Source organism: Strongylocentrotus purpuratus, unplaced genomic scaffold (assembly GCF_000002235.5).
Source record: "Strongylocentrotus purpuratus isolate Spur 01 unplaced genomic scaffold, Spur_5.0 spur5_scaffold_7, whole genome shotgun sequence".
Lineage (NCBI taxonomy): Eukaryota > Metazoa > Echinodermata > Echinoidea > Camarodonta > Strongylocentrotidae > Strongylocentrotus > Strongylocentrotus purpuratus.
In genome coordinates, this window is record NW_022145613.1 from 19810250 (window position 1) to 19823252 (window position 13003).

The 13003-nt window shown below is 38.1% G+C and overlaps 1 protein-coding gene across 1 annotated transcript in view; it reads left to right on the forward strand.

The window, feature by feature from the left end:
• The window catches only part of LOC579692 (1-phosphatidylinositol 3-phosphate 5-kinase), a 54164-nt gene that overhangs the window by 423 nt on the left and 40738 nt on the right, over nucleotides 1-13003 (forward strand). The window contains exons 2-10 of the mRNA XM_030974463.1: nucleotides 391-575; nucleotides 7063-7254; nucleotides 7770-7948; nucleotides 8414-8603; nucleotides 9740-9935; nucleotides 10337-10457; nucleotides 10773-10930; nucleotides 12019-12133; nucleotides 12608-12743. Coding sequence (XP_030830323.1) covers nucleotides 452-575; nucleotides 7063-7254; nucleotides 7770-7948; nucleotides 8414-8603; nucleotides 9740-9935; nucleotides 10337-10457; nucleotides 10773-10930; nucleotides 12019-12133; nucleotides 12608-12743 — 1411 coding nt within the window. The 5' untranslated portion in view covers nucleotides 391-451. The remainder of the gene's footprint in view (nucleotides 1-390; nucleotides 576-7062; nucleotides 7255-7769; nucleotides 7949-8413; nucleotides 8604-9739; nucleotides 9936-10336; nucleotides 10458-10772; nucleotides 10931-12018; nucleotides 12134-12607; nucleotides 12744-13003) is intronic.

The following is a 13003-nucleotide window of genomic DNA, read 5'->3' on the forward strand; positions in this document are numbered from 1 at the left end:
CTTCTCTCTTCTTTATAATTATAATTCATAATTATGTGCTCTCAGTGAGTCTCACCATAGCAGGGGCGCTGGTCCTCTAAAATATGGATCGTCTGCATTTTCGCAGATGTTTCATATTTTTGATCGGCACGTTGGCAATGCGAAAATAAATTCTGCAATGATTTACTTGATGCATTTTACATTGACTTTGTACAGACTTTCACATTATAAGCGATAAATCCTCGGGAAGATGGACAACCTTTAAGTAGACGATGAACTAGTCTACGGTCTAGGGACAGGGTATTTTAATACAGTTTAAATAACGGTCTGCACGATTTTACTGCATGCGCAAAATCCATGCATATTTCACAAGGCAACTGAGCTGATTGTATTATTATTTTTTTTTTGTAGATCATGTGGAAGAATTTAAACCTGGATTTGAGGATATTGATGCAGGTTTAAAACCAACAACATGGCAGCACCTTCAAGAAGAGAGCTTACAGAGAGTAATCTAACGTTGTTCCCAACTCCCCCTAGCGACGATAACACACAGACATCAAGATTCTCAATTACAGGCTGGTTCCGCAAGGGAAAAGGTAATTGATTAAGCACTGTGATAAAAAAATTAAAAACTTAATATTCAGTCTAAGAGGCTGCTCGATAACCAGTTTAATTTATGTAATTTATTGTTAGAAGACATTATGGCAAAAGGAAAACGATAAAGTTCTGTTTCAATTTCATTTCAATAACCTGAGAACAGGAAGAGGAGAAATAAGCAAGAGAGGGAGAGAGAGAGAGACAAAAAGACAGACAAAGTATATATGGGGAGGATAGAGAGTAAAGACAGATGCAGAGAGAGAGAGAGAGTGAGATAGATGGAGGGAAAGAGAGAGAGAGAGAGAAAGGGGGAGGGAGGAGGGGAGGGAGGGAGACAGAGAACAAAAAATCCAAATACAAAGTATATATGGGTAGGGAAGAGAGTAAAGATATGATGCAGAGAGAGAGAGGGAGGGAGACAAAGAGAAAGAAAGAAACAGAGAAAAAAGTATATGTGGGGAGGGAAGAGAGTAAAGACAAATGCAGAGCAAGAGAGAAAGAGAGTGATAGATGGATGGAGAGAGAGAGAGAGAGAGAGAGAGGGAGGGGGGTGGAGACAAAGAGAGTAAAAGTATATATGGGTAGGGAAGAAAGTAAAGGAAGATGCAGAGAGAAGGGGGGGGGGAATAAAACTTGATGTTGATCTTTTTATTTACATAGTAATTTGTAAGTAATTTAAAACGGCCTAGAAAAATAAAGTTATTATATATATATATATATATATATATATATATATAAATGAAAGTGTAAGTTTCCAAAGTGAAACTACGTATATAGAAATATTATATTTAATATTTCCAATTCAAGATGAGATATATCATCATTGCTGTGACTTCCTCTTTAATTTGCAAGCGAATATAATATACCAAATGGAAAGACATATCTTGTAGTATACATACATAATTCCAGATTCTTGCACATCTTTTTCAGTTTTTCATGCTCATTTTGAGGAATATATACCGGTAGGCTAAATGGAAATCTGCCCTGACATATCTAATAATATCTCTCTTGAGATGGACGTGTTTTTCGCGAGCTCCTGAAAAATGCACTTTTCTGCAGCCAAATAATGGACTCAAGGAAACTTTTTATACCAAACTGACGACGAAAGGACAGTGGTGAGATTTGTGTAATTCATTTTTCACAAATTTTTAGACTTTTAAAGATTTAGGCCATTTTATACTGTTATTTTGGTCAATTTTTAAATATTTATTTTCTTGATTTTTGAACATTAAGCGCAATATAAACACTTTACGCAGAATTCATCTTGGATACAGCGCAAGTGAGCGCAAAGATACAACGCAAGTGTGCGCTAGTGAGTTATCTCAGTATATTACGCACTGATGTTAACGCAGTACTTTTCAGCAAACAGGTGAACAATTATTTTAAATGACGTCACAATGACCATCGTTAACGTAAGAAGTCTCCGTGTGAAGGAACTCAAAGCTGAACTGCAGAAACGTGGTCTAAATAAAAATGGTGTAAAAGAAACTTTGGTTAATAGGCTGCAAAGTGCAATCAATGACAATATCCATCAAGCGAGTAATGACAAAAGAAATCAGGAGACGAATACTGAGCAAGCTGATCTCTATGACCTATTCAATCTAGTTTTGTCGTCAGTTAATGAACTAGCCGACAGGCTTATCCATCTTGAAGCTAAGTTCGATAGTGCTGATCTGGTAAAGGAGAAAACAGATCTCAATGAGATAGTGGGAACTATCTCAAGAGTTGTTTATACCGTCCCGACGAAGAATAGGTTCGATGTCCTTGCGGATAATCATGTCACTGACGCTGAGCCTGCTACTTCGATGTCGACTAGTGACCAGATGGAAGAGTACCGAGATGGGCATCGCCAGCGCCGCTTATCTGAGCTACATGAATCTGTCCTTGAAGGCACAGACGTCGAGCCTCCTACTCCGATGTCGTGGAGCGACCAGATGAAACAGTACCGAGATGGGCATCGCCAGCGCCGCCTGTTGGAGGTACCTGCTGCTGTTTTCGAAGGCACTGACGCAAAGCCTTCGACTTCGATGTCGACGAGCGACCAAACCAATGAGTTCCGACAAGGGCATCGCCAACGCCGCTTGTCTGAGCTACCAGATGTTGTCATCGAAGGCGACTCGATGATCAAGCACATCGAGGGCCGACTCCTGAGCCGAAAACATAGAGTAGTCTGCCATCCGAACCCAGGGGCAACGGTGGCTGATATCTCCTCTAAGAAGGCTACTGAGGGTGTAAAGGCGAAAGGAGACGTCATTCTACATGTCGGGTCAAATGACTTGTCGAAAGGTAATGGTAGTACATCAACCGCCAATGACATCATAGCATTAGCAGACGTGATTGCAGCGAAAGGCTGTGATGTATGCTTGTCTGGTGTTATACACCGCAGATGGGAATCGGTTCACCAGAGGCGTAGTGTCGATGGGGTTAATGGGCGATTGAGAAGAGCTGCCCGTGAAAGGAGATGGGGTTTCGTTGGCAACGACAACATAGGTGACAGGCACCTTGGCAGAGATGGGGTCCACATCAATAAGGCAGGACAAGCTGTTCTTGCCTCTAATCTACGCCACTTTATTGAGCGACCTCGAGGGCCACCTACACCTACTCAGCAAACGTCCTACGCTGAAGTTGTTGGATCTTCAACGCAGGATTTCGAGATGATTGCTCCGAGAGGGAGGCTAAAGTCTGCACCTGCTCTTCCAATGTTTCCACTGACAAAAGCTCAACAGGGGTGGAACGAGCATCTACGTCTCGTCATGGCAACATGCAGTTAAACTCTGTCTCTGGTACTGGCATACTACATCATAATCTTCAGGATCAATCTCATGAACTGAATAAGAGTAACATTAAACAGTTGGAAGGTGGTTCAGTTCCTCCGTTTAGAAACAGGGGCTTAAAATTTGCCCATTTGAATATTCATAGCTTAGTTGCTAAGATTGACGAACTTAGATTACTTCTGAGAAATGCATCATTTGATGTTATTGGTTTAAATGAAACATTTTGCGACTCCATGATTGATGATTCTGAATTGTATATAGATGATTATATTTTATTGCGTAGAGACCGTACGAGACATGGTGGTGGTGTGGCTGTATATATATCCAAGAGGTTCAATTATAAAAGAAGGGATGATTTGATTTCTTCTACTTTAGAATGCCTTTGGTTTGAATTGCATTATCCAAATAAGTCTCCCATCCTGGTTGGAGAGTTTTACAGACCTCCAAATTCTCACGTTGATTTCTTTGAAGAATTAGACGGAAACTTGGACTCTGCTCTCTCGGAAGATATGAGCTGTATTATTTTAGGTGATTTCAATTGTGATTGTATGCCACACCAACTTGATCTGAATGCTGAAAAGTTAATGTTTTATACAAATATGTACGGGTTAAGTCAGCTAATTGATACTGCCACAAGAGTTACAAATACCTCTTCTACTTTAATTGATTTGATATTTGTATCAGACAAGGAACTTTACAATGAATGGGGAATATTTGAAACTAGCATAAGTGATCATTATTTGGTGTATACGGTTCGCGATTTTAGTGCAAAGATCCATAACAAATCCGAATACGCAGAATTTCGCTCGTTTAAAAATCTTGACGAGGAGAAATTTTACAGTGAATTGAGAAGTACTCCTTGGCAGGTCATAAAAGATATAGATAATGTTGATGTTGCATGGGATATGTGGTTGACTCTATTCAATAATATAATCAACAAGCACATACCAGTATGTAAAAAGCGGATAAGAAAAAAGGCATGTCCATGGATATCTGACGAGATTGTTAAGCTTATGACGGAACGTGATAAAGTTCACAAAGCTGCTAAAGCTAACAAAAGTGATGATCTTTGGGACACCTACAAATATCTAAAGAATACAGTTATTCATCTCATGAGGAAAAGAAAAAGAGAATATAATGCAGACCAGATCTCGCAAAATCATAACAATAGTAAGCAAATGTGGAGATGTTTGAGAAACCTTGTGCCTAAGTCATTACCTATATCTCCCAATAGCATAAATGTTGATGGTGCTAATGTGTCAGACAATGCAAATATTGCTGAAGCTTTTAATGACTTTTTCATTTCTAATGCTACTAAGATTACAAAGGACCTGCGAAGGAATAAGTCTCAACTGAGAGTAGACGAGGACAATAATATTGGTCCAACTCATTCGCAATTTAATTTGAATTTGATTACTGAGGATTTTGTATTGAAACAGATTGATAATCTGAGTATAGATAAAGCAACTGGTGAAGATCACATCAGCTGTAAACTTTTAAAGATGACGAAGAATGTTATCGCAGAGTCTCTTTGTGATATCATTAACAAATCCCTGTCTACAGGAGTTGTTCCACGTGAATGGAAAAAGGCTCGGGTAGTACCAATATTCAAATCTGGAGATATTTCTTCTTTGAATAATTACCGTCCCATTTCGATATTACCTATCGTGAGTAAAATTATAGAAAGGGCCGTCCACCAACAACTCAGTGAATTCTTGGACGTGAATAAATTATTACACCCTAATCAGTCTGGTTTTAGACCTAAACATTCAACAGCTACTGCCCTTGCAAAACTTGTAAATCAATGGTCGTTGAATATTGATAACAAAGAAATTTCTGGAGTTGCCTTCATAGATCTTCGTAAGGCTTTTGATACTGTTGACCATGAGCTACTTCTACATAAACTAGCTTGTATAGGTTGTAGTAATAGGACTATTTATTGGTTCAAATCATATTTAGGGGATCGACAACAAGTGACCCAATTCAAAGGAGCCAAGTCGCATCCATCAACCATCAAATTAGGTGTGCCACAAGGTTCAATTCTTGGTCCCTTTTATTTTCAATATATGTTAATAGTCTACCTGAATGTACTCCTGAAGGTATCATAGATATGTATGCTGACGATACGACACTTACCGTCAGTGCAAATGATGCAACTGTTGTGGAAGAAAAATTAACTGTTGCGTTAAACAGAGTCATGGCATGGATTAAGGAAAATCGTCTTGTTCTTAACACTGAAAAAACTTGTGTCATGTTAATAGGCTCTCCTGCTAATCTCAAGAAAATTGAATCTTTCACCATTTCATTAAACGGCAATTTGATCAAAAGAGTTCAATTCACCAAATGCCTAGGACTTTTGATAGATGAAGAATTGAAATGGTCTAAACAAATCGAAAACGTAAGTAAACTTACCCAGAAAAACATTAGCATGATAAAGAGAGCAAAGAGTTTTTTGCCTCAAAAATCCTTAAAGTTACTTTATAACAGTCTAGTGTTGCCACGATTAGATTACTGCTCTGTTGTATGGTCGAACCGATTTCATTCTCATACAACTAAGCTGCAAAAAATTCAAAAGAGGGCCGCAAGAATAATATTGAACAAGACATATGACACACCGTCGGCTGATTTGTTCACAAGTCTTAAATGGATGACACTAGACAAGCGGTTTGAGTTAAGTCGCGTTATGATGATATATAAATGCGTTCAGCACCCTCTTACCTTCAGGTAGGCTTAATCAATCCTAATGATGTACATGAGCATCATACAAGGCAAATAGACAGTGGATGTTTACGTGTGCCTAGATTTCACACTGATTGTTATAAGTGTAGCCCAATTGTTTCTTCCATATTTGAATGGAATAAGCTAGATAATTCGTTGAGAACGGCTTCCTCTGTCAATTCATTTAAGAGATTGTTTAAACAAAGTTGTAATTTGTGAATGGCTCAGCCGTACATACACTACGTGCATGTTCTGTAATATTTACATGTCTTATTCACATAATTGCGACTTAATTAATATTTTCCTATTGACATTACTGCTTACTAGGTTAATGATATATGTTAATTTTGCAAACGAGTATTATTTTTGTAACTGTTCTGTATAAATGTTATAAACGATGTAAATATGTTCATTCAGGGCCCCATGGAAGACCACTACTTGCTGGTGAATGGGCTACCCTGTCAAAAGATCAGAAATAAATAAATAAAAAATAAATAAATTGAATTTTAGAAAGCCAAAAAGTCAGAGAAACTTGTCATTGATAGTTTGAGAATAATCAGAAGGAAACAGCTTACTGAATTTTGAGGTTTTAAAAATCGCAACACAGATTTACCACACAACAATTCCCTTGGTGAGCATCTCTTAATTTATTTTACATAAAAACTTTTGAAATACATCAACATCGAGATTGATTGTTATTTTATTACTGCTTCACCTATAAGAACATGTTTCCAATGATTTATCTCTAGGCTTAGGATTGAGAAAAACGTTTCTCAAGATAAAATAGAAATTAAGGAAATCTTCAATACAGAATGAAAGTAATGTACCTTGCAACGGAAATAATTTAGTTGCCACTTTGCGTATTAACATAACATATTCTACTTTGGGTTTTTCTCAAACTTAGACAGTCTGATTTCTGTCATTCAGTTGCTGTATTAAAATCAAGTTGACATCAGGGTGAACTCCCCTTTTGAAATAATTTTTTTTGTTGCAGATTCTCAAGCAGCTGCAGCTCCAAAGTCCGGTGAGAAACATGGCGACAGGAGACCCAAGGACCTACCGATCAGGAAATCAGTGCTAGAACATAAACAAGAAGAAGAAGATCTAGAGGCTGAAAGAGAGGAGCCCGTTAGTACTGATAGGAGATCATCGGATGGTAGACTAAGACCTGAGGGTCTAAGTAGAGGTGTGTATTGCTTCTAAGAACTGAAATGTATTTGATATTATTATTAAACCTGTAGCTAATAGAATCTTGCCAGGAGCCAAGGATGTGAATTTTCACCTTTGATTTGCTTGCTTGAGGAGAGAAGGCTTGCAACTGCAAATGCAAATTGGTTGTATCTTGCTATCTATCAAATTAAGATTTCTTGTGAAAAGCTTTTTGGTGCTTTCAAAAACTAATGGCTGGTCACGTGTCTCTGATAAAATTAACAATAAAAATTAATTGATCTGATAGACAATCAAAAATGGGTACTGGTATTGGATATTTAATTATCAGTGCTGAAGGCCTTTTTAGCATAAATCATTGAGCAACAAGGAGATTCAACAGCTTTTTACATCCATACAGATTTTGTCGTTATCAATTTTATTGTCGTTGATGCATGTACATGTATGTGACAACCACTTTATAACTGGGCTTCAAACGAATAATTTTTCGTCTGGTCATCTGTGTTTTCACCTTTCATACCCATGTCTTGATAGGTCTGCTTCCCAGAAGCCTGTCTCCGCTGGTCAACAGTGGGTCAAGGAGGGATTCTGAGCAGTCATTGTCCAAGTCCAGAGGATTCGAGGCCAGCGCGTCAGGGCCAGTGGTCAATTATACACGGAGCTTGACCACCGTCTTAAAGCATCTCAGTAGTTTGATTGAGAGGAAGGGCCAGGTAAGGAGTAGATTCTTTGATTGGGGGGGGGGGGGGGGGGCTGTAAACTACTTACCGAGTATTCATAGTTTGTATTCTTGAATTTTGGACCAGGTTTGCTCCCTGCCCAAGGGATAAACTGTGTCTAAAATCATACATTTTGTTATTTAAACATTGCGAAAAAAGTCTTGGGTTACGATGTACAATGATGTCTTTCTTGAAAGATATTATAAGTTTAAACTGTAAAGAAAATATTGTGGTTTAAAAATCAATTATGTGCACAAGTTCTGTTATGTAAGTAACATTTCAGAATTACTTCATTCCTTAGAGAGCTTTAGTTCCCTTGACATCCCACTGAATTGTCCTCAAACTTAAGAATATGCGACCCACAGTTTGCTTATCTGTGTGTTCTTTTCTCTATTAATCATATTATAAGTAAAAAACTAACCAGATGAACTGATTTTTTTAAATTTTTGCTTTGGACAGGATCCAACCACCTACTCAGACAGTAGTCTTCGCCAATACTGGATGCCAGATAGTCAATGTAAAGAGTGCTATGACTGTGGGGAAAAGTTCACCACGTTTAGACGGCGCCACCACTGTCGAGTGTGTGGACAGATCTTCTGCAGACGCTGTTGCAATCAGGAAGTTTCAGGGAAGTTCATAGGATTCATTGGTAAGAGAAATCAAACTCTTGTCACCTTCTACTACTTCTTGTACATGTACATGTATGTTCTGCTCATAAATAGGTTTATGTTTCCAAAACTCTCACCCCCTCCTGGAAAAAAAAAAGAAAAAAAACTTCTTGTATAACATTTTTGAAGCTTTAGATTTTAAACTGTAGTGTGCCTACATCAAAAAATGAAATTACTTCTCAAGGATCCTTGATTCAGAATGAGTAGCTGTTGTACCCTACTCCATATTACAGAAAGGCAAATACATGTAGGAACTGAAGTTGAACATCAACACTTTATTCAAAAGCCATGATGGAACTCTTCAAGCTACTTTGCTCGTCACATGTATGCATTAGTCTCGATCCAGACTTTGTAAATAACACAGAACACAACAGTAGCCTATAACAGAGTACTCTCTGCACCATAACTTGAGACTGGATGAGGCATTGTTTTACCCAATGAACAGGAGTACCCCTTTATCAGTTACCCGATTATGCAGAGACTGCTGTATTTCCCTTCATTGGTTCAGAATGTATTTTGTCTCGTAAATGCACCAAGCACCATCCTGATTAAGCACAATGTTGATTCACTTAGACATCATGTTTTGATGTTCAGTTTGCTTAACTTTGGACAACTGAAATGCAAAATAATAATAATAATAATAGTGGGTTCTTGTATAGCGCTCATGTCAGTCAGATTTGACCCTCCTGGCGCTCCCAATTATTACCCTGGCTTTAGCACGGCTGCCATACGGCGCTCTAGCATTTCAAGGAATAAATTCCTACCAGGTACCCATTTACTTCACATGGGTGGAGTGTGGCAAATGTAGATCAATGTCTTGCCAAAGGACATTAGTGCAGCGGCGGGACTCGAACCGCGAAATGTGGTTGAAGTGCTTCTCCAGACATCAATATTACTCAATACAAATGTGGCTAATGTCTGTGGAGTTCCCTGTCTTACATGTTCGTTATTGGAGTATAAAGGCTGCCTTTTCAGTTGTGCATGCCCCAGGATTTATGCCATACTGCCAATTCTGTAAGTGCCCTTGATCAGTTACGTTTTGAGTGGTACGCTGCCATATAAGGAACAGTTGGGAGTAAAAGGAAATATTGCTATTATTTCTTGCTATTTTTTTCAGGAAACCTACGGGTATGTACCTACTGTTGCAAGGTAGTGCTCAGCTACGCCCAGTCGGCTTATACCGGTGATTTCAAGGCACTTCAAGAGGATCTGATGAACGTTACCGAGGCAACCACACCCACCACAGAGGATGGTGTGATGACACCGAGGAAGAAGTTTCTAGGATTTATGGACGAAGATATGAGAAGAACAAGGTGATCATCAGGGCGTTGCTTCATAAAACCATCACCAGTTCAAGTTTGCTGACATCCCGTTGAAATGCCTGTACTACATATAACACGCATTTCAATGGGATGTCGGCAAACTTGAACTGATGATTTATTTTAACAGGGTAACTCTCTCAGCATTAAAACTGTTTTCCTGAGAGGCCCTGTAGAAATCATAGGTTATAAATAAAGAGGAAATTGAACAAAATTTTAATATGTACCTATCATATCATGGATTATTTGTTTTATTTTTTCGGTTTTGTACACCAAGATATCAACACCACAAAATAGATACTTGACCAGCTTATACAATACGATACATGTCCCTTCAAATGGATTAACAGAAATTAAAGCGATGTCTTGTTTATTTCTGTTTGTCTTTTCTTTAGTCGAGCTATGAGTGTTGGGAGTGTGGATGTTCCATCATCTTCTAATCTCTTTGAAGTCTTCCCGGGTCTGACTAATTCAACAGATTCACAAGTTTCCACAGTTGAAAATAAAAAGCTGTTGGTAAGTACTCGTTTGTAAGAGGGGGAAATCCACCATTTAAGAAAAGTTAGAGAAACATGTCAGTGAAGTTTGCACTATTTGTGTAAGTGTAGGGGGAAACCTTGTTGTAATAGTCCACCAGCACACCCCAAATAAGTTATACCGGACGGAGAAACCTGAGGGTTACCGTGATTTAGTTCACTTTTCCTCTCCTAGTTACAAGTACTGCAAAATGAATAAATATAATGAAAATAATGATCTTGAAAATAATTTTATTCCTTAAAGTATACAATTTTTTGACTTTTTTCCTTTGTATTTTTTTTTTTCTCTGATCAGAATTCAGCGCAGCTTCGAGATCTGTGGGTCCTGATAAAGAATCCCAACAACGGAATAATGTTTCAGAATCACCGCTATCGCCTACGCACATACACTGATTGTATCATTGGAAGCGAGCTTGTGGACTGGCTCATTCAGAAAGACAAGGCTGCTCAGAGGTGAGATCGGATCTCATGTCAAATCCAAAAAAAGAGTGAATGTATTATTGATACATTCACAGACCTGCCAACCAGTACGATTTAGTCGTTTTAGTATGATTTTTAGAAGCAAATACGACAGTACGATTTTCCTTAATAAAATACGATTTTCAAAAAAAAAAAAAAAAAAAAACAATTTTTTTTTTTTTTTTTTTTTTTTTTTAATATTATTTTTTTAATCAATATTTTGTGTGTGCGTCGGCCATTTTCAATAGCAAAATGTCCATTCTGTCCTGTAAAGTATCCTACAAGCATCTCACATCAGCAATTTGGGGATGTTCATTGGTTCATTGAACACACCAGTCATGACGAAATCATGCATATTCAACCAATGATCAATAAAAAAAATCCTTCCTGTAGGTAGAAACTGTAAGAGGCATTGATCCGCGTAACAATCCGTGTTTATTTTCAAGAATACAACTTTTGTCAGTAAAATACAACTTTTGGGACTACTGAATACAGTTTTTGAACACCAGAGGTTGGCAGGTCTGCATTCACTCTTCAAGTCTTGTTCATTCTTTCATTCAGGTTTTCTTATTGCATAAAAAAACATTGAAAATATGGAATGTAGTCTGAAGGCTAATGATATCATGTATACAATATATAACGGATAACATAAGTAAACAAAAACATAAAAGCCTTGAATACAAGGTAGATGAACATAATGAAACAACTTGTAAACTATGCATTGGATTGGTGAATAGTAAAGAATCCTATTGCACAATGTAAACAAAGCAAAAGTTAGAAATAGGCCAAACAAAACATATTATTGTAGAAATGGTTTAAAAGTAAGGGTGTATGAAGATTAAAGGGGAGGCCTTGATGGAATTTGAATCAGGTTTGAAGGATCTAGTTGAACTACTTGTTCTACACCACATGCTCCGGCGACAACTAATCTGTGGTCAATTTCCTACACTAAACACGTTCCTTCTTTCACCCCTTGACCCCTTGTGGGGAGGAGATGATGTAGACATGCTTGTTACTGCAGACAGTCAGTTGACCACTTCACATAGTGTGATTGTACATTGTTATCTGCTGTGTTTTATCAGAGTACAAGCTGTTGCCATCGGCAAGGCCTTGCTGGATGCGAAATGGATCAAGTGTGTGACATCATCCTATGAGGAGGGCTTCGTGGATGGATACGCTCTCTACACCCAAGGAGAGGTAATCACCACCCGTACAAAGTTCTCAATTTAACCTTGAATAGGGCGATTCCGTGCAATGTGTCCCCTATGACATATGTCTCTTTTCCTCATTTTTCATCCCAAAACTAAAGAATCTTTTGATATGACCATTGAATAATGGCGCTTTCTGGTATCACTATTATTATTCATATTCACCATTTACTGGCATTTGTCTCTCAAGGGACTTACAAATCAAGGTCACAAATCTGCAGAATTTACATTTGTTGATAGTTCATTATTGAAGGAAAAAATATCATCTAAAAATCATAATGGTGCAAGCAAACAGTGGCATGCATGGCCTGCCGTTGTTAAGTCCAACTTAAAGTCGATCTTAGTCTTTGTTAAACTCTCCCCTGGGCTCTTTGTATTTCTGTGTCCTTGGTTCTCTGTGGTTTTTCACCATTTTCACTGTTTCACCATGTCTCCTGTGCCTCCCTCTCTGTTTCTCCCTCAGTTAGCCGAGAGCCAGAACTTGCCAGCCCAACTGGGCATCGAGGAGGAGAACCTTGCCTATGGAGAGTTCATGGAGCCAGTCTGGTTCAGAGAAATACGTCAAGATGATGACCTCAACTCAGAAGATGACCTTCTAGGTAGGTTCAAGCATGATAGGACCCTGAAAAAGAATCCGGACCCAACAGAAAAACCTCCAATATGGACAATAAGTACTGTACTATATTGTACTGTACTGATAACAACTACAGTTTGAAAGTTAAAAGAAACTTTCTCTTGATGTATAATAATGGTTGCGATTATGAGTTATTTTGTTGTTTTACTCACTAAAACTACCATCAAGGTTTACAAATACCGTATATGTCATAACAAATCTCTCCAAGAGGTTGATAAGCAAAAC